Genomic DNA, 21,843 nt, shown 5'->3' with positions numbered 1-21,843 from the left:
CCATCCATTCAGTAGTGCAGAAAAGAAGGAAGGATGGGAGGCAGAGGCCTGAGTTGGTCGCGGTGCTCTTACGGAGAAACGTTAGAGAAGCGCTGCCTAAGGACCATCGTGGGGACCAGGACAGGAAATGGTGGGGGAAGAGGGAGTCGGAGGATTGGTGGTGAAGGTCACATCCACCGCCGCCCTCTGCACACAACTCCCAGGATCCAGCCATGCCTGGGACGGGAGCGCGAGACTAGGGTTGCACACGGGCTCCGGAAAGGGGGAACCTGAAGACAACAGCGCGGGGGCCGGTGGTGGGGAAGACAGCGAGGATACAGAGGCTGGGTTGCTGGAAAATCCCGGAACAAGGTGGCTGCCGCCCTCGGGAAAATCGGGAGGGGCGGACAGGGAGGCTAGGACACCGCGCACCTCCCGGCAAACAGTCCCTACCGGCGAGCAGGCACCAAAGACGGCTCTCCGTGCGCAGAGCGGACCCACGTACCCTGGGAGAATCCTGTCTCGGCCCCAAGGGTTGCTCACAGCCGGGCCCCGGGCGCTGCGGGCGGGGCGGGCGCAGATCCGCGGGGCGGGTGCAAGGAGGGGGTGGGACCTCTGCGCCCGGGCCGCCTCCTCTGGGTACAAACACTGCAAGCAGGCTCCTAGGCTCCACACGCCTCCCACCAGCTCACGGGCCTCTTGGCCGCTTGCTTTCGACCCCCGGCCTCGCCTTGGCTCCAAATGGACCCCAACTGCTCCTGCCCCACTGGTAAGGAACCCCTGGCTCTGGGCCTTGCATGCCCGCTTCTCAGCCCAGGACACAGTGTCCCTGGGGTTAGATGAGGAAGAAGTTTCCATTCGAGCCCAAGTGGACGGCCGCGGTTCACCCAGTGCTTTCTTCCCAGCCGGGGCAGCGACAGCATTTTCTTAATCTACTTTTTGTTTTGTTTTTTGGCTGTACCACTCAGCTTGTGGGAGCTTAGTTCCCTGACCAGGGACGGAACCCAGACACTAGGAAGTGAGAGCGCTGTCCCCTAACCACTAGATCGCCAGAGATTTCCAGCCTCTATTTTTGAATGGGGAGTACAGAGGCTCAAGACTGCCTTTGTTGAGGTCACCCAGCAGGTCACGGAATTGCTAGACCCAGGGTTTGGAGGAGGCCTCGGACCTGCCAGGACTGGATGGGAGGAGGGGACACTGCCTCTTTGGGGTTCAGGCCATGGGCCCTGGCCCCCAGCCCCAGTCAGCCTGGGCTGGGTCTGGAGCCTGGGACCTTCCCTGTGGAGTCCCATCAGGAGGGGACCTACTCTCCTTGGACCAGAAGAGACGAGCTGGGGCTTCTCTATCTGCCTGAGTGGACACGAGCTCCCAGGGCTGCGTCCTGACGGAGGAGGAGGGCTCAGGGAGGCATTGCTGACCGTCTGCTGTAGCTCCTGCATCCCTCTCCCTGCTCACTGCTGGCCTTTCCCTTCCTGGCAGGCGGCTCCTGCAGCTGCGCTGGCTCCTGCACCTGCAAGGCCTGCAGATGCACCTCCTGCAAGAAGAGTGAGTGTGCGGGGCCTTCTCTGGCAATGCGGGGTGTGGGCTGAGTGCGAGGAGGGAGCCCAGAGCTCAGCAGGAAGGAGCAGGACAGGGACCAAACTTCCCGGCACCCCCCTCACCAGGAAGGGATTCCCAATCAGAGCTGGAATCACCTTCGACATGACCGAGACCCAGGCGCGCACTAGAGAACAGGGAGACTGAGGCCCAGACGGGTCACCGACCAACGACCTCAGACCTGTCACTAGAACTAGTCCTCCTGCCTCCTGAGGCACGCTTCTGAATCCTCCCAGGGACTGAAGCACAGTAGGGACATGAACGAGTGACCCTGTGTGGCTTCTCGGACCTGGTGCAGCCCCTTCCTGTCGAAGCAGCCCAGAGCCTCCCTACCCCGAGCGGGAGCTGCTCTGTGAGGGGTTTGCCTCCACTTTGATCCTGAGGACTTGGCTCACATCACTGGTGGTGCTGGGGGCTGGCTTTGTCTTGTCTCCAGAGGCCCTGCTCAGTGTCTCTCCAAGGCGCTGTGCCCTGTCCTGGGCACAGATGGGGCAGGCAACCTGAACCTAGTGCCCGAGAGCAATTCTCTCAGGACAGAGGACACCGTCGTAAACTCAGGGTCTGGGCCTGAGGGCGGCTGGGCCAGGCCTGCTGTTGGGAAGGGTGGGTGCGGACAACGCGTGGTCCGACTGCACGCTGCCCTTGCCTCCCCAGGCTGCTGCTCCTGCTGCCCCGTGGGCTGCGCCAAGTGTGCCCAGGGCTGCGTCTGCAAAGGGGCCTCGGACAAGTGCAGCTGCTGTGCCTGATGTCGCGGAGAGCCTGCCCCAGGTGTCAACAGGGCAACCAGGACAAACCTGCATTTTACCGTTTTTCATACAAGCGGACCTGACGCTACATTCCTTTTTCTATGAAATACGTGAGTTGTAATAAAAGTTGTTGACTTTATTCTGGCTCTGTCTTCCTTCTTCTGTCTTGAACAAAGAGACGCCGTGCCCATCAGGGCTGGCGTGGGGAACTGGACTGGACGTGCAGAGACCTCGGCTCTGGACCAAAGAGTACCCCCCCACCCCCCAAAACACACGCACACGGAGCGTCTTAGCCCCTTAGGTTAAGTTGAGCTTCAGTTTCTCAGCTCCAAATGAAAGCCTCGCCAGATGACATAGGGCACTGGACACACAGAGGACACACTCCCTCTATTCCCCTTACGAGTATGGATTGCAGAGAACGTTGTCCATTTCTCATTTTCCTTCTCTGGGGGCCCCTGCCAAACTCAGTCCTCGGTGATGAGAGCCTGGAAAAGTACCCAGAGGGGATGGAATCCCACACCCCTCTTGTTTGACTTCTACACGCGACTGGCGTCTAAAACACCCTGGAAAGACCTATTTGTATTTTCTGCCACCGTTTTAACCCTGGTCAGTAAAAAGAATCGCTGAGATAAAATAGAAAAGGACACGATATGTGACACCCATTTTTCCCTTCAACACGTCAAATCACCTTCATACGTGGAGGAGCAATTCTGAAAGCTGGACGCTTTCATATGCTGCACTTACATTGAAGGTGTGCCCGAGTCCTGGGAACGCTTCACAGACGCCCCACTGTGCGGACCACACACGCCTGGAGCAGCTCTGCCCCCTGCCTCCCCACAGGGAACATCAGTCTTGGCTTGCCCAGGGCTACTGACAGGACACTCGCCACCCGTGACAGCTCCCTGCAGGGCCTTGGCTCTGAGTCTTCGCAAGTTCCTCCCTAGATCAGGCTGACATCTTCCCTTCCCTCAAATGCAGCCCGTGGCTACTTGACACCCCGATAGTGACTTGAATTTGGTGGGAATTTCCCAGCTGTTTCCCTGAGACTTGCTTTCAGAAGAAGGACTTCACGTGTTCCTCTGCAGAGTGATGGTGGTGCTGCAGTGCGGAGGGCCTGGTGCTGTTTATTAGCAAGAAGTGTGTGCTGAGGGAACAGGTAATATATTTCAGGTGTTGCGCCCCCTGGCGGTCTGGGGAGGGAACGCCTAGTTGATGGGCACTCGGAGAGAAAGAGGAGACACGTGGCTCAGAAGTCAGGAGCAAGATTGCCCACAGGTGCCCTGTGTGAAGGGGGGCATTTCAGGAGCCGGCCCGTTCTGCGTGCGTGGGTGTTGGTGTCAGGCACTCGGGTTCACAGCCAGCATGCCACTTCCTGACCTGGCAAGTCACTGATACTCTCGGAGATTTCATTTCCTCCTTTCGATAAAAAAGATTAATTTCAATGAGGGGGAATAAGCCAGATAGTGGCCCGGCTCCTAGCTCGGGCTTCCCGAACGGTGTCCTTTATGATCGCTCTCTCCACACTGACATTTGTGCACAGAGAATCCTTGAGCTCCCAACAAGCTCCTGGAGAAAGGCTCCCTGGTTTGCAAGCAAGCTCATGGTGAGGGCACAGATGGATAGGAACCTTGCTTATCCGGTGCCAGAGGGCGTGGGGAGGTTCTCCAACAAGCCCCATGGAACGAGGCACCGCCACAGCATTTGCACAGGCTCAGTGAACCTGCAAGGTCTGGAGTGAGGGTGCCAATTGCAGAGAGGTTAAGCAACTTACCCAAGGGCACACAGCCTGTACTCAGAGGACGGCGCCTACACCACAGCTGTCCCACCTCCCGGCCACAGGGTGCCGGTCATGACATCACTGGAGGCGGAATCCGGCCTCTCCTTTTTCAGGGCTGCAAGGGTCTTCGGAGACAGTCCAGCTGTGCTCCTGGCTGCAGAGGTGGGAGGCTGAAGCCCAGAGAGGTCACAGAGCTGTGCAGAGGGCTCTGCCTGCCAGCTCAGGGCCTTCCCACTGCCACCGCTGTGCCAGGTGTTCCGTGTTCTCACCTTTCATGGGATGACATGGTGTCCGGTTGGGCGGGGGGCTGCAGTCAGCCTGCAGGAGGGCCAGTACCACACGTGTCTGTTACTTCCAGGTTTCATAACCTGTGTGGTCATTCTCCTCTGCTGCAAAAGTGTAAAATAATAATGCCTGGTTATTTAAGAATTTATCTATGCAACAAATTATGATATCTGAATTTAATAAGATTTAAGAATTTAATTGATGCAACAATATTAAGTTTAAGCCTGGCACACAGTAAGTTACCAAAACATTAGCTATTACTTTATTATTATCCGTCATATTTTAGGCGATATTTTCCTACTTACAAACCAGTAAGACAGGGCTGCTGTGCATAGCTGTGTGTCCTGTGTCGTCCTCATCAATCATGTGAGCATGTGCGAACTCCCAGAAAGGGTTATCATCTTTCCCAGAAAAGAGGAGTTGGCACTTTAGATATAAAGCCATGATCTAGACTGTCCCTGTCCTTCAAAACGTTGCAGGAGGATGCCTAGCATTTCTGCTGTCACCTGCACTAGGATTATACTTAACATTTTGTTTTTGTTTTTAAAATAAATTTATTTATTTTTATTTATTTATTTATTTATTTATTTATTTTTTTGCGCTACACAGGCCTCTCACTGTTGTGGCCTCTCCCGTTGCGGAGCACAGGCTCCGGACGCGCAGGCTCAGCGGCCATGGCTCACGGGCCCAGCCGCTCCGCGGCATGTGGGATCCTCCCAGACTGGGGCATGAACCCGCGTCCCCTGCATCGGCAGGCAGACTCCCAACCACTGCGCCACCAGGGAAGCCCTATTTTTATTTATTTTTGATTGCAATGGTTCTTCGTTGCTGCACGCGGGCTTTCTTTGGTTGCGGCGAGTGGAGGCTACTCTTCGTTGTGGTGCACGGGCTTCTCATTGCGGTGACTTCTCTAGTTGAGGAGCACGGCCTCTAGGCACTTGGCCTTCAGTAGTTGTGGCATGTGGGCTCAGTTGTGGCGCACAGGCTTAGTTGCTCTGCAGCATGTAGGATCTTCCTGGACCGGGGCTCGAACCCATTTTGCCTGCATTGGCAGGCGGATTCTTAACCACTGCACCACCAGGGAAGCCCAAGATTTTTTATATGTATATAAAGTTCTAAAATTTTCCTTTTCCTCAGCCACAATAGGTCTTTCCCAGGGCTCCAAGGGAAGTGGGTTTGCTGACCTTTTGTCAGTGGTTTGGGTTTTTTTTAATTTTTTATTATTATTTTTTGTGTGGTACGTGGGCCTCTCACTGTTGTGGCCTCTCTCGTTGCGGAGCACAGGCTCCGGACGCGCAGGCTCAGCGGCCATGGCTCACGGGCCCAGCCGCCCTGTGGCATGTGGGATTCTCCCAGACCGGGGCATGAACCCATGTCTCCTGCATCGGCAGGCGTACTCTCAACCACTGCGCCACCAGGGAAGCCCGGGATTTTATTTTTTAATGGAGAAGTGTCTGAGCAGAGCTTGAAGCCTGCACCCTTGAGTCAGGTTTTCTCTCATCTTACTACCTGTTCTCAGTATTTCTCACGGGTCCCTGATAGAGGTCCATGAGAAGTGCCTGTAACAAGTGTGAATTCCCTGTGGGTGTGTGGTTTTAGGATTTCACACTCTCATACCCACCCACATTTGGCCTCTAGCCCTTGATTCGAGTTTTTAGAGTCATTGTACTCACACATGTGGTGGCTCCATCTTCCATCTGTCGCCAGACGGGAAGCCAGTGTTCACTTCCCATCTCTCCTCCTCCGTCTTCCCTGAGATTTCAGGGCCATTGTCTGCCCTGCAACCTCTTTGAATGAGTCAGAGAAAGTCAGGAATTTGAGGATAATCCATTGTTTTCTTTCTGTTAAGGTGGGAGTGGCATTCCTTAGAGCTTTCTATATCCCCGGAGGCAGAAGTCACCCCAGGGATTCTGAAAGAGTCAGTTTTCAGGTGACACTTCAGGGACTCACTTCAAGGTGGTCCCTGCTTGGACCTGATGTGGTCCAGGCTGCAGAAAGGGTTCAGAGGAATTGCTGGAAGAGACGGCCCCAGGGAGGGGCCTGGGAGGATACTGTGTAAGTTAAAGAATTGAAGACCTGTGGGAGGGTCAGTAAGGGCCACACAACAGTGCCACAGTGTCACCAAGGCAAGTCCCCCTCTTTCCCACTCCAGGGACATCCTCGGTCTGTGCCCCCTCCATGTCTACAGGCGGCTCCACATGGAGGAGAGGGACACTGCACTCTGGTTCCCTCACATCCACTTACTGGAGTTGTTGACGGCCCAGAGACATGGAGCAGATGCAGTGTCCCCCTCGGCCCCTCCCAGGGCCCAGCCTACTGGACTCTTCCTGTCCAGAGGCCAAGCCACAGCTGCCCGAGTCACCTTCCTGCCAGGGGTGCCCCCTCTCATCCTTCTCTCGCTAATGAGGATGACTTAATTCCAGCCCAAGACAAAGACACTGACTTGGTCTCCAAAAGAACATTTATTTCCAAAATTGAGGCCACAGAAACAGAAAGTCCCCCTCCCTGACCTCTGCAACTCCCATCAGATAATTCCCCAGCCTCCACAATAAGATGCCTCTTTGGCCCACAAACACCTTCTATAGAATACCCCTGTCTGGGGTCCCACAAGCCCCCAAGGCCAGCTGAGCCTCCCGTTCACAGCTCAGCATGTTTTAACTGGGGTGGCTTCTTTGCCGCCTCCTTGGACAGGAGCTCGTTCCAGAAAGCCACCTCCTTGTCTTTCAGCTTCTCGGCTGCCTGGGTGGTGACGCCAATCTGAAGGTACCCTTCTTTCTGGTCATACAGTGGCCAAGGGGGAAGCCCCTCCCCGTTGGGATTCCTGGGAACAGAATCACATAAATTCCCCAAAGCTACTGTGTGGCCCCAACAGCCCTCAGAGATTGTCCGGGACCCTCTGGCTTCATCTCTGCCAAAGGCTCATACGCCTCCAGAGACAGGAGGCTGACCATCTCCTGGGCAGCCTGTCCACTGAGGGAGCTCTCACGTCAGGGGTCACAGGGCGGGGAGTTTGCCCAGCACACGCTGAAGCTCCTCCCACCCAGCAGACACGCCCTGCCCCTTCCCGACCCTGCTCCGTCTGTGCCACCAGCTCACCCGTTCCGAGCAAAGTTGGCCCAAAATTTCATCACCATCTTGCTGAGATTGGTCTCCTCTTCTGAGGCGCCATCTGTGGGGAGGAGACAAAGCCATTGCTACTCAAAGTGTGGTTCAGGGGCAGCAGCAGCCCTTGAGAACTTGTTAGAAATTCAGAAACGGAGCCCTTACTCCAGACCTACTGAGTCAAAACCATATTTTAAGAAGATCTTGGGCAATTCAAGTGCACTTTAAGCTTGACAGTTACCGACCTAGGTCGGGCTCAGTGAAGGGCTGTAGTCAATCCATAAACTGGCTGGGTCACAGGGCCACACCCCAGGGTTTCTGCTACAGTAACCCCACCTCCCAGGATACTCTCCTTTGGGTCTTTTTTCAGTCTCCTACACCTACACACATTTTCATAGAATCTGAAAAATAACCAAGCTGCAAGGCCCCCAAAGAGTCACCCAACCAGAAAATGCCCAGAGGCACTGGGTGTCATGAACAGCCCTGGGGGGTGTCAAACATAAGTTGTCTGTAACTGCTGAGGGTTAAGACATTAAAGACATCTGTGAGAGGTATTCTTTAAAATATTATAATCCTAAACATATTTAATTTTAAAAGATATGAGTTTTAGATAGATAAGATAGATAGATAGATGGTTGGATAGACAGACACATATTAGTCCTGATTCAAGGTTAAGAGCAATTCTAACCTTACTCTCACGTACCTTCTGATATGCTCTTGTGAGTGCGAAGTGAGTGGTGGTATTCTAGCCCTGAGCAGGGCCCTGCAGGTGACCCACCTCCTGTCTTACTGATGCCCAGGTCTGGATTCTTAGAGTGACCATGGATGAGGGCGCAAGGATACACATTCTCCATCATGCACATTAGAGCAAGAGAAAGGTTGGGACTCTTTGTCCTTCAACTGTGTTATGGTGAATTCAGGAAACTAAGACCTGGAGAGAAGGAGGAACTTTCCCAAGGCCACCAAACCAAGACTTGAACCCAGATCCCCTAACTCCAAGTCTGTAGTCACCAAAGGGCCATCACCTTTCAAAAATGGAGCCCCGAAGACCGAGAAGAGCTCATCCCCATGGTCCCCTATCACCGTCTTGGGTTTCATGGCTGATGAGAAGCTTGGGCGATACTGGAACTCATACATGTAAGTGGGGGCTCCGGCATCTGGAAGACATGGATTCATGCACAGTTCACTTCAGCAGACGCACACCTGGATGGTATCAAGGGCTCCAGAGGTGGGTGGGAGGGGCGCTGTGAGCAATCAGGAAATTGGGGGCATGCCTGGTCCTGAGTGAACAACAATATTAACAGAAGTTGCCTGTTGTGAGAAGCAACTGTGTGCCAGACCCTGTGTGTCCCCGCAGGAGGCCTCTGGTTATCAGCATAACAGAGAAAAACAGTTTGGGAAAAGTTCTATGACTTGCTTAAGGATGTACTGGTGGTGGAGGTGGAACTGGATTTGAGCCAGTTATTGAATGAATGAATGTTGAAACTTCGGGGAAATTGATTCAAAATAACTATCGTTATAGAGGCATTGGGTCGATACATATAAACCTCTTTGCCTATTGATGCATTCACACACCAGAACATCTAGATACATAGTTTATGTACACAGAAATACCACGACATTTCATTGCTAACAGGTTAGTCTTCATTCCCTTGGAGAATACCTGCAGCCTGACAGGTGTCTTCTATTATGCCCATTTTTGAGCGTTTCTGGTGTTTTTCACACGTATTCCAAGAAGAGTGAAGTAAATCCAAGTTGCTAGTCTGAAAGTGCAGATATTTAAATACAAGCCTATGAGAAAGGGAACAGTCTATTCCTTGTGTCTCAGGAAGCCACAATTCAGCATTTCCTTTTCCTCTGTCATCTCACAGGTCTTGCTTCCTGCTTGGCCCAGGGAGTGTTAAGGTAGTGGCAGAAGGAAGAAGAGGCCGAGGGAGGGTACAGCTCCTCCCTCCTCCTCTCCCCTGCCCCTACGCTCACCACCCCCTCTCTAAGCCCCAGGAAGATGTCAGTTTTCCTGCTGATGCTTCAGCAGCATTGCCCATCTTGCTCCTTCAGGGCTAACTCACAGGCCACCCGCCTGCGGAGCTCTGTGCTTTGCACTGATCATTATGCCCAGAGCGAGTGACTCTACCCGGGAAGGGTCAGGCCCCAAGTCAGACTGGTGGGGAAATATCACACTTTTTCCCTTCTTGGGGACAGAATCACATTTGGAAAATGCAGAAAAAAGGAATAAGAACAAAAAGATCACATCTAATCCCACTGCTCAGAGAAACCTCTGTTAATATTTTAGCACTTATCTTACTTATGTATATAAAATAAGGATACTATTGGATGTGTAGTTTTGTAATGACTATAATAATTTCTTCATATCGTTAAATGTTTGTCCACTACCTAGTGTAACAATATATGCCATCCTGACAGGAGGATGTAGAATAATTTATTTAATTGCCTCCCCCCGCCACTGCACTCTTGGTTTAGCAAGATGCATTGTTTGGAAGAAGCAATCCGTCTGTGGTTCCATAATCCACTTGCTAAACAGCTGCTTCAGGGTCAAGCAGAACTCACTGAAAGGAGGGTGTTTACCTTTGCCTCTGCTACTCAGAAGTGTTAGAAAGGAACTCAGAACACAACCATACAAAGAAAGACCTAGTGTGAATGAGAGAACTTAATTATGGCAGCATGCTGCCCAAAAGATATTCTTCTTTTCATTCCTCTTCTTTTTTTTTTTTTTTTTCAGCGTTTTGCCTTAAACCACTGAGATTTATAAAAAAAAAAAATTCCTACGGGGGGACTTTTCTGGTGGTCCGGTAGTTAAGACTCCATGCTCCCAGTGCAGGCGGCCCGGGTTCAATCCCTGATCGGGGAACTAGATCCCACATGCCGCAACTAAAGATCCCACATGCTGTAACTAAAGATCCCGCATGCCATAACTGAAGATCCTGTGGGCCACAACTAAGACCCGGCTTAGCCAAATAAATAAATTTTTTAAAAAAATTCCTACAGGGCCTCCCTGGTGGCGCAAGTGGTTGAGAGTCCGCCTGCCGATGCAGGGGATACGGGTTCGTGCCCCGGTCTGGGAGGATCCCATATGCCGCGGAGCGGCTGGGCCCGTGAGCCATGGCCGCTGGGCCTGCGCGTCCGGAGCCTGTGCTCCGCAACGGGAGGGGCCACAACAGTGAGAGGCCCGCATACGGCAAAAAAAAAAAAAAAAAAAAAAAAAAAAATTCCTACAATCACAACATACGTCTTCAAAGGAAAGTAGGGCAAATATTTCAATAATAACAATTAGGAGCAACAAGAGAAGCAGGGGGAAGGAGAGAGCTAGTAATAATAATATGCGAATTAAAACAGGTGGATGTTCTTTTTTTGGTGAGGTAGGACTTATATAAAATTGGCAGCATTATTTTTATTCTTTTAATCTGACTATCCCAAGTGAGAGAGCTAAGAAATCCACACTCTCATACACTAGAAAGCAATTTCACAAAATGTATCAAGAACTTTAAAATTCTACTACAGCCAAGCTTAATAATTTCACTTCTAGAAACCAACTCTAAGAAAATTATTTGAGACTTGGTTAAAGATTTAAGCACATAAGGCTGAGTATGATGTTTTCTGTAGCATCAAAATTAGCAGCCAGGCTAAATACCCAATAGGACAGGAATACTAAAGTAAATTTTAATCCATCATACCATGAAATAATTGATATTTTCCATGAATTTTTATTGACATTGAGGAAATGCCTACAATATAGTTGTCTATGAACATAAAATTAATTTTAAAATTACGTGTAAGACATGGAAAGGCTAATAGAAAAAAAAATGTCAAAACTTTATAGCTGGGGCTTCCCTGGTGGTGCAGTGGTTGAGAGTCCGCCTGCCAATGCAGGGGACATGGGTTCGTGCCCCGGTCTGGGAAGATCCCACATGCCGCGGAGCGGCTGGGCCTGTGGCCGCTGAGCCTGCGCGTCCGGAGCCTGTGCTCCGCAACGGGAGAGGCCACAACAGTGAGAGGCCTGCATACCGCAAAAAAAAACCAAAAAAACAAAACTTTATAGCTGATACTTCTAGGTGAAGGAATTATGAGTGATATATAGTTGCTTCTTTAACATGTTCCCATATTTTCAAAACTTTCTACAATGGTAAGATTAATTTTATACTCAGAAAAATACTTTATCAAAAAGAGATTGAGAGAAATACGATGATGAAAAAATAACATTGATAAACTCTGGGAAGTGCTGGCAATAAGACCCTGAATTCAAAGTCATGGGATGTCAGATAAAAAACTCAAGTCCAGTATGGCTGGAAGCAGCATGGATGCTGAAGGGGATACTACAAATCAAGACACGTAGCAAGAGGCAAGACCAAATTTATGAAAGAACAGATCTGATCCCAGGCAGTCCCTGGCTGGTCATCAGGACCCTAGGGAGGAAGAAATGGTAACTAGTACCTCCAAATTACTGTACTGAGTGCTCGGGGACACAGTAAGTCAGCCACAGCTACGTTTTATCATGCTTATAAAGTCTCAAGGTTTACAACCCTTCTAGCACCGTTAGGCAGAGAGGTCTGGACCCCAGAACCATCTCCTGGCTTGCAGACTAGGTGAATGAGGTCTCCAAGAAATGAAGGGTCCTGTGAGTAACTCAAAAGGTACCCAAAAAGGACACCTCCTCTCCAGGTGAGCTCATCCATCCCTGACCTCACACCCTACACACAGTCTTGGGTCAATGTTGGAAGGTCCTGTGGTAGACACAGCACACACTGGGAGAAACAACAGCCGGCCACAGACATTGACATTCTCTAGCCCACGTGGCCCCACTCTTCCACTACTCACTCCTTTCAGCTTTCTTGGTCCCAGACAACATCCTGATCCTATGCTTGGCCTCACTCCACCCCCAGCTCCACTGCTTAACAAACTAGTTTGCAGATAGCTCTGACCTTGGAAACCTCCCAAGACCTATCTTCCAAGATTTCCCCTCTAGCCCCACAGACCACCGCAATTCAGGTGAGGAGCCCTGTGGCAGATGCTGTCGGTGCCTCCCCATATCCCCTGCTTCCGGGCACGCCAGCCTGAGTTCCACCTCCTGCATCCATAGCTCTTTGCCTAAGGTCTTCGGCAGCCAGAGACCACTCTGCCCATGTGTGCAACAGGTCGAAGCACCAGGGAATTAACTGCTCTTGGGAACAGCCTTCAACCAATGACTCGTCAAAGTTGGAGGATAAATACCCCAGCTCTCTTGCCACTCACTACGGATAACCCTGAGACATGTGTTCTGCTGGTTTCCCAGAGCTCCCCAGGTCCTGGTGTCCACAGTGGATGCTTTCTTGACAGTGCAGTGTGGACTGGCTTCCTCTCCATTCATGTCACTTCTCCACTCTTCTACTGGTGTTTTCTGGGATCACCCCCCAAAGAAACTCTTTGCATTTGGATCCTTTTCTCGGAGTCTGCTTCTGGTGGAAACCAAAATAGGACAGTGCCCCACCCCAGGCCAAATGCAATCAGCCTTGGATGTACAACCCTCAGCAATTTGCACATGTGTTTGTGCTGAGGGCTGGGCAGGACAGTCAGTGAAGCTGGAGCGGTCAGTGTCCCTCTCCCGTCCAATGTCTGGGACTCACCTCTGTGGTGACGGGCCACATTCACAGATGGGACACCAAACATCCCATCTGCAATCAAGTCCAGGAACAGGTCTTTCTTTCTGGCAGGGTCGTCCGTCCCTCCTAAATACTTGTCAGTGGCCACTGTGGTCAGTTCCTCAGGGATGCTCTGAAATAGATCGAGTGAAAGTGACCACTGTTAAAGGTAAATATAAAATGGAGACCAGACTTATGAATTATCTGTGCAGACAAAACCATTTAAGCCATGTAAGCAAAACTAACTCTAGCTTATTTCATGCACATAAGCAAAATCTAACTTAGGTTATTTTTTGTAAATCCCTCTAACATTCACAAAATAAACTAAGTCATCTCCCTAAAATAGTATGAGATAATCACTTTTAACCAATCCCTTGCCACCTGAAAACCTCTATTGTAATAAGCAATCACTGCAAATGTTAACAACTTCCTCATTTTTACTTTATAAGCCATCCTGTAACTTCAGGCCCCTGAGCTTCCTACCAGTCTTTGAAGTTGGAAGCCCCCAGGGCGTGAACTATTTTTTATGTACCATAAACTCTTACTAAATACTCTTCATTCATTCGGTGGTTTTAATTTAGCTATTTCTGGATTTTTTGACTTCACCACCCCTGGTGAGTGACACAGTTTCTCTTCTTGTGTTAATGGTGAACTTTTTGAGCCCAGTGCAAACTTTCCCCCTCCCCCAACCATGGGTAGTGATAAGAAAAGCAGAAAAAGTGGGGCAGAACCCCCAGCCCCAGTCTTCATTCTGCCATTAGTTGCTTTGCAATTGGGGACAAGCCTCTTCCCCTCTTGAGGGCTCAGCCAGTTCCTGTGATTCCTAGACTCTTACAAGGATGGGGTAGGACTTCCACATGAGTGATGTGGCCGTCTTCTGGTCCAGCTTGCCTTCAGAGAATGAGTAGCCCATGAACTGTTAAAACAAAGGTTAAGCAATTGTGAATCATCAGGTAATGACAGGAAAAACCAAAGTTACCAGCAAACCAAACCAATGCAGGCTGAAGGTCACTGTCATATCTTGATGGGCATGGGTCTATTTTTTTTTCTTTTTGAGTCTTTTATTGTTTATTTATTTATTTATTTAACATCTTTATTGGAGTATAATTGCTTTACAATGGTGTGTTAGTTTCTGCTTTATAACAAAGTGAATCAGTTATACATATACGTATATCCCCATATCTCTTCCCACTTGTGTCTCCCTCCCTTCCCCCCTCCCCATCCCACCCCTCTAGGTGGTCACAAAGGACGGAGCTGATCTCCCTGTGCTATGCGGCTGCTTCCCACTAGCTATTTTACATTTGGTAGTGTATATATGTCCATGCCACTCTCTCACTTTGTCCCAGCTTACCCTTCCCCCTCCCCATATCCTCAAGTCCATTCTCTACGTCTGTGTCTTTATTCCCATCTTGCCCCTAGGTTCTTCATGACCATTTTTTTGTTTGTTTTTTAGATTCCATACATATGTGTTAGCATACAGTATTTGTTTTTCTCTTTCTGACTTACTTCACTCTGTAGGGCATGGGTCTTTGATGAGTTGGGCAAAATCAATGAATCAAATGGACTTTTATATCTAGAAATCAAGGAATGCAAAGAAGATAAAGTAATTGTTAAGGGAAGCTGTCCCAGTCTTTGTGTGTGTGTATGTATATATATGTACATATATGTGTGTGTGTGTGTGTGTGTGTATATATGCGTGCATATATATATATATATATATTTAGGCTAGAGTCTCCAGAGTGGTCATCAAGACAGAGAGGGAAGGTTTCAACCAGCCAAGTGTTCAAGTAGAGGGCTCTGGGGCAGATGACACAGACCTCACAAATACCCCACCTGTGTTAGATAGCAGAGAAAGCCCCAAATTCTGCCATTATGGTTTTGGTCCTTTGGTATAACCTCTGAAATCATTATGAAGAACTGCAGAACTCTGCACATAATGACTCCATCAAAATTCTGCATTAAGTGACTTGAGCAAACTCTAGCACGGCTACAAGCAGCTTAAGGCCATGTCCCCAGGATGACCCCAGGCCCCCTTATGAAGCTCTGTGCTGCCAGGAGATTTTACTGTTTGTTCTAGCCAAAACCTGGTGATAGGCAGGTATGTCCCTGACCCTTTCTTAGTGCAGTTACTTTGGAAAGCTTGTCGTTATAAATCCTTTTTCTGCCCTTTGGGATGTAAAACCACTGCTCCAACCTGTTTTCTCAAGGACCTGAGAGCCAACTTTTATGAAAAGCAAACATTCAGGGGATAATTCTTGCTCTCTCCCCCAGTCCCTGTGGAAAGATAATGCCTAACTTCAGTGGGAGCCTTGCTTCTACTTACACCACAGTCTCCTGTCATAAAGACAGAAGTTTGTTTCTTCTCCAGATAAATGCCAGCTAACAAATCCAGGTGGCCCAGTTTCATGGACAAATCCCCCCTCCCCACGCCCGCAGCCTTAGATAGGCTCCAGCCTTTTGTTTCAGGGATTTGGGTTCAGTTTACAATTGATCTTTTCCCTATAGCAAGAGTGTCACTGAATCAAACTTATTACCAATTCAACTAGTGTCGGCTTTGTTTATTTTTGACTGAAGGGAAAGCTCTTCCTAACTTTTAGAAGTCAATTTTAACTCAGAAGGAAGCAGGCTCCTTTGAATCTTTCCAGTTAGATGAATGAGAGCATGAGGTGTGGGCGGGTGGAATTTATGGAGAAACTATGAAAGCGCCAAGCCCAGGGGAGAGGCCGCAGGTCTGAGGCCTCACTCTCCTTAACTCCCAAGCCCCGTCCCCTTTCCAGGCCTTGGGTTTCTCATCTGCCCAATCCCTATCTCTACCAGCCCTCCTGGCACTGACATTTCAGGATTCTTGGATGGGAAGACAAGCAGAGAGTGTGTGGGGATGTGGGTCCCCAGGGCCGCACCACCCAGGTGACAGCTGGGCCATCGTGGAGAAGGTTTCCACAGAAACGTCAAGGTGTATGAAGGTCCCAGAGGAGGGTGCATAGAAGGAGGGGTCCTGTGACCAGAGATGGGAGGGGTGATGTGACGGGCAGGGGAGGCGGGTCTAAGAGGCCTGCACTTTCTCACCATCGGCAGAAGCCAGCCACACTCCTGCTTGTTGATTCCCACGATGTAGGGAACGGGATGGAAATTCTTTTCAGCCAGAATCTCTTCGGGCGTCTTTGGCAGCAGCGCTCCGTCAAGCACGGTGGGCAGGAAAGGAAAGCTCTGGGGAAGAGTACAGCGTCGTGTCTGTGCCTCCCCTTCGAGGTCACACCCGCGTCCCCCTCTCCACCTGCCTGAGCTCACGGCCGGCATCGCAGACCTGTGTGCCCATGGGCGGTGGCCACACACTCAAGGTCCTAACAAAGGGGGCTAAGTCTGTGGACCCCAGAGGGCAGAACTCTGACGGGGGCCAGCAGTGGTTAGGTGATGCGGGCAAATCTTCACTCAAGTTGGTATAAACTATATAACATAATGTGTATTTAATTTGAAGGGTATGTATATCTATATGCAACTCTCGATCTATAGTCAGTTCTTGTAAGCATCTTACCTCTCTGGGGTCTCCATGTAAATCAAGAGCGAAAAATTTCTGTGAAGACAAAGGCAGAGGTTGTGGGTGAGAAGGCTTCCTGAGAGAAAAGCTGATCCTGGTGAGCTGTGCGTCAAAGGTACAAGTTCTCCCTCCTGGTGACACCCTGGATGGGCTGAAAGGAAGCGGGCAGGGCACCAGCTCCCCTGGGCATGGGCACAGGGTGGAGGTATGGGACGGGGGAGGGGAGCTCTGGAGAGGACTGTTGCTTGTGCCTGCCCTGCCCTCAACCCATTTCCTCTTCTTGTTCCTCCAGGCAAAAACACCCCAATTTTCCTTTGGGGGACTCCCTCTTCCCCAGCCTCACTCCATGATTCCAGGCATCTATATGTGACCTGAGGTGCACCATCTCCCTGAAGACAGGGATTACTTCAGGGATGGACATGTGCCCATGGCAGTTCAATAGAGTTTACCCCAAACTTTTGCTGGAATTATTGGGAAAGAGGGTTTCTAAGCAGATAGGATGTAAGTCTAGAATACTGTTGTTGTCTAACCTCCCCAGGGGACAAATCTGCCTGAGAGTGAAGCCAACACAGAGAGGTAAAAAGCTGAGGGACAGAGACAGAGCCTTAATGATATCATATGTGCATCTGGATCCGGACATGCCTGAAGCCATCAACTCCTGGACTTTTCAGTTAGTTACCTGAAGATTCTGTTACAACATACCCCTTTCTAGTTTTCTCGTCTTGCATTAGAAAATCCTGACCCATACAAGCTCACTGAAATTCACCCCACCCCACGCTTCCCTTTGTTGTGAGTTCACCAAGATTGTGCTGATTTTATTGTGACACTGCAGCTAACAGGCCTGACCAGTATGCAGGAAGTCCCAGTAAGGGTTCCTCCGTTATGGGTTGTACCCCACAATCCAAGTGTGTGTGTGTGTGTGCGTGCGCACCCGCGTGTGTTATTGGGGAGAGAGGATAATCATGGAAACACTTCCACGTGATCTCAGAAGATCTCAGAAGGATAACATGGGCTCTTGGGTTCTCTGGATTCTCCCACAGTCACCGACTCTCCCCTTATAAGCGGATCTCTTGTGCCACATGGAGAATTGCTGAAATAAATTTACCTCTTTCCAGGCATCAGAAAACAGATGTGTTTTTATCTTTGAACACATTGGTCACCTTATTTGAGCCTGAGAAACCAGGATCCAAGGCTACACTGGACTTAACCCATGGAAATAGAGCAGAGTCCAGTGCTGGAGGCTGGCCACTGGGGGTCCAGGAGCATCCTCAGGGGTCCAGGATCCAGACTCTCCCCTTATAAGCGGATCTTGTAAGTGTTGATCTCTGGGTATCTGTTGTGCTGTAGCTTCCTGTGATGACCCACTACCATAGCCATCCACCAATCCTGAAATGTCATCTTCTCTGTGAAGCATCCCTGCTTACTATAATGAATGCGTCCCCTCTCTGTATTCCCACCACACTTAACCCACTATGTATATGGGCGTGTTTCTCCTGGAATAGTTCCTTATGAGCAGGGACTATATCCAGTTATGTCTGCATCACCCACACTGTTACCTCCCCCCATACACTTAGCAAAGACAGATGGATGGGTGGATGGAATTAGTCAATATTTGGAGTATTGAATTGGGGGGATAAGTGGATAGATGGATGATAGCTAGTACATTAGGTGATGGATGGATCATTGATTTTAGAGAGATGGATGATGAAATACAGATATATGAATGATTGATAACAGATGAATGAATGTTATAGATGAGTTGATATTAGATTGATGAAAAGATACTGATGAACTGGATTCATTGGTGGATGGACAGATGTATAATAAGATGATGAATGAATGGATGGATGAATAGATGGATGGATGGTTGGATGGATGAATGGGTAGATATACGATTATGTGAGAATCACTATTGAGGCAGACATGCAGAAAATCTAGAAAACTGGGCCACCACTGGATTATAATTGAGGTGGTTTCTAAATTAACCAAGACAATTGTGGCAACCTTTCTGAAAAGCTTTGTTCTAAATAACCCCATTCCTAAAATTCAGGATGGTAATCACCTCTGAGAATGTGTAATGTTTAACTTCTTAAAAACCAATCAGATTCCACTTATATGAATGAATCTAGGATGGGCAAATTCATAGACAGAAAGTAGATTAGAGGTTTCCAGAGACTGGGGGGAAGGGGAGAAGGCAGAGTAACTGTTTAAAGAGGTAGGGATTTTTTGTCTGGGATGATGAAAAGTTTCGGAAATAGTGGTGATGGTTGCACAGTACTATGAGTGTAATTAATGCCATTGAATTGTACACTTAAAATGATTAAAATGGTAAATTATATGTGACATATATATATTTACAATAAAGAAAATAGTCACATATAAAAAAATCTATCAGAAAAACAAGATTGGAAAAAGTAAGTTTTGACAGATATGAGGAGTTATTACACAGTTGTTCATTATGTTATTTTTTATCTTTGCTAACATCTGAGATATCCCATAATAAAAAAGAAAGAAGGAAATTCCCCATTCAGATCCAGTCTGACACTGCTCTTGAGAGATGAGAAACTGTCCTAGGTAGTTTTTCCAGGGCAAGGGGACAGCTGAAATGATGAAGCCTGGGGCCATATTTACAGGGCGGGGAGCTTGTGTGGCCATGAGAGTGGATGTACTCACCATCTTCAGCGTTATCTCCAAGAGCTCGTCCTCTGTCTTCTGGCGCAGGCAGTGAACGAGGACAGCCGAGGTGGTGGTTTTACACCCAGCAAAGACAGCAATTTTCTGCAGAGATCACAGGTGACAGCAGAATTCAAGAGCCCTGTCTCTTCCCTCCATCAATAAAGAGGTGTTCTGTTCCAACCTCAATTTCTTAAGTCAACACATGGCAGCAGAAGATCCTCTAGACCAGTACGTCCTGGATCCCAGACGTGCCAATTATACCTCAGCCTCTGCTGCCTTATCTCTGTTCAAGTGGACATAATGATCTCAAAGCTGAACATCTAAAGAGAGGCAGCATGGAGTGGGGCTTAAGAGCATGGAATCCAGAATCCACTGTCTAATTTCAAATTTCGGCTCACCCAATTAATGGGTGAGTCTGGCTTCAGGCTAGACACTTGCAAAGTGCAGCCAGAGGGGAAGATGCAGAAGGAGAGAAGTCAGGCTCCATGATGGCGGGACCATGGAGAGTGCACATGGGCTGCCCAGAGCCTGGTCCAGTGCCTGACATACAATCAATGCTCAGTATGTTTTTGGTGAAAAATTAAATAAAAAGGCACATGAAAAAGTAGAGCAGGGAGAGAGAGAGAGAGGAGAGAGAGGAGAGAGAGAGAGAGAGAGAGAGAGAGAGAGAGAGAGAGAGAGAGAGAGAGAGAGAGGGAGGGAGGGAACAAGAATATGAGTCTTGGATTCTTCATTCTGCCAATTTCTGGTCCTGTTTGATAGCAAAATCCAGCACCATTTCTGCCACCTTTGTTTCCTTTAAATAAACTCCCCCTTCTTGACTTAAGTCTGATCAATGGGCTTCTGCTGTTAATAGCCAAAGAATTCTGAAAAACAGTCTCAACAATTTTTAAAATTCTTGGTGTCTTATCTCCTCCCATCCTGCTTACCAGTGGCTGCTGCCCCCACCCGTCCACCTAACCAGCTCTCACAGCCCGACGAAAATGCTCCACATCAATGACTACAGCGCACACTCCTCAGCAGAGCCTCCCTGTTGCTCACCCTTCCCTGGCTTCCTAACACTCTCCAAATAAAGACAAAGTCCTCACCAGGTCCTATGCAGCATGGCCCTGCCGATGGCTCCATCCTCACTTCACTCCAGGTTCCGTCTGCTCTTTCTGCTCTGGCCACAGCAGCCTTTCTCACTCTCTCTCACTTGAGATACCTGCTCCTGCCACAGGACATTTGCACAGGCTGTTCCTCTTCCTGGATATTCTTTTCTTATCAAGTAATTTACTGCTCATCCTTCTCATCTCAACTCATTGATCACTTTTTTTCCTGAAGCCTTTCCTGGAAACCTCCCCCTATTCACTGGACTAAGTGTTCCTTTTGGATTCTGTTATAACATCAGGTATCTCTCCTCTATTGCTCTAGTCACAGTTGACATTTTGTAAGTTGTGCAATTATATAATTATTAATCTGTCTCCTCAATTATAACAGAAGCTTCATGAGGTTGCGAGATTTCAGATTATATCAAAACTATTTGTTGAGTGAATGAATGAATCAATAAATGAATTCTTCAGGAACCCACCCCAGTCACAAACCCCCAAGGAGAATCCACTCCAGGCCCACATGGTGCCAATGAGTTCATCAGATTTCAGACCCTGAGCGAGGCAAGATAGGATGACAGTTCACTGACCACTGTCCAGGCCAGCACCCCACCTGGAACACTTTGGGAAGTGTGTTCAGTGGAAAATGCATGGGGCTGGCAGTCCAGAGTCATGAGACTGAGTCCGGCTCTGCTCTGATCACTCGCAGACCTTGGCAAGTGCTTCTGCTCTCTGCCCCAGTTTGCTCAGCGGTAGAAGGTGGAGGTGGGATGAGGTGTGTCCTTGCCCTCCCTGCTCAGTCACCCTCACTTCTGTGATTCTTTGAGGATGTCAGCTGGCTCCCACAGCAAGAAAGACCCTGACAACTCCAGGAGAGCACAGCAAAGGGTGTGGGGACAGTCCAGTGTGAGACCTACCTTAGCTGCGGCCTTCATGTCCTTCTTGACCAGGATAGAAGTGAGGGCCACACCACTCTCAGAGATGGCCCGGTGGAAGAGATTCTTGGCCAGGGGAGATAACACCTGGGAGGAGGGTGGCGAGAAAGGGAGTTTATGCTCACGGGGAGGGGTCTTCAAGAGCTACCCCCATCCACATCCCTATCCTGGGCTGTTCCCCTGGAGACCATGGGGCCTGGTTTCTGCAAGAAAACCTCAGCTGGAAGGAGCCAGGAGCAGAGTGAAGGACAAAACAGGAAGTGTGTGGCACACACTGATTATAACAATCAAAGTATCTGAAAGGCAGCTCAGCAATTCCTAGCAACACTTTAAAGGCACAGTTCTGATTCCCCATTTCCATTACTTAGGATTTATTTTAAGGAAAATGATCATGGAGGCACATAAAAATCTCTAAAATGTTCGTGTTATTTATAACAGTAAAAATTGGAAATAACGCAAGGTTCTAATATATGACATTGGGTAAATAAGGT

At 49.1% G+C, this 21,843-nt stretch overlaps 2 protein-coding genes across 3 annotated transcripts in view; one reads left to right on the top strand and one right to left on the bottom strand.

Moving 5' to 3' along the window:
• Positions 1 to 606: 606 nt before the first annotated feature.
• LOC132480014 (metallothionein-1E) lies at positions 607 to 2,321 on the top strand. Its single transcript, XM_060083840.1, has 3 exons — positions 607 to 748; positions 1,459 to 1,524; positions 2,230 to 2,321. The coding sequence occupies exons 1-3, from the start codon at positions 721 to 723 to the stop codon at positions 2,319 to 2,321; spliced, it is 186 nt and encodes a 61-aa protein (XP_059939823.1). The 5' UTR covers positions 607 to 720.
• Positions 2,322 to 7,020: 4,699 nt separating this feature from the next.
• LOC132479720 (liver carboxylesterase-like) overlaps positions 7,021 to 21,843 on the bottom strand; it is a 28,878-nt gene continuing 14,055 nt past the window's right edge. For both annotated transcript variants that reach the window (XM_060083232.1, XM_060083233.1), the window contains exons 6-14: positions 21,335 to 21,439; positions 19,327 to 19,431; positions 16,651 to 16,689; positions 16,185 to 16,325; positions 13,954 to 14,034; positions 13,104 to 13,251; positions 8,511 to 8,642; positions 7,480 to 7,552; positions 7,021 to 7,204 (exon numbers count right to left, since the gene is read on the bottom strand). In XM_060083232.1, coding sequence (XP_059939215.1) covers positions 7,021 to 7,204; positions 7,480 to 7,552; positions 8,511 to 8,642; positions 13,104 to 13,251; positions 13,954 to 14,034; positions 16,185 to 16,325; positions 16,651 to 16,689; positions 19,327 to 19,431; positions 21,335 to 21,439 — 1,008 coding nt within the window. The remainder of the gene's footprint in view (positions 7,205 to 7,479; positions 7,553 to 8,510; positions 8,643 to 13,103; positions 13,252 to 13,953; positions 14,035 to 16,184; positions 16,326 to 16,650; positions 16,690 to 19,326; positions 19,432 to 21,334; positions 21,440 to 21,843) is intronic.

Source organism: Mesoplodon densirostris, chromosome 19, assembly GCF_025265405.1.
Source record: "Mesoplodon densirostris isolate mMesDen1 chromosome 19, mMesDen1 primary haplotype, whole genome shotgun sequence".
NCBI classification, from domain to species: Eukaryota; Metazoa; Chordata; class Mammalia; order Artiodactyla; family Ziphiidae; genus Mesoplodon; species Mesoplodon densirostris.
Note: the sequence above shows the minus strand (reverse complement) of the source record. Positions and strands in the feature narration are given on the sequence as shown.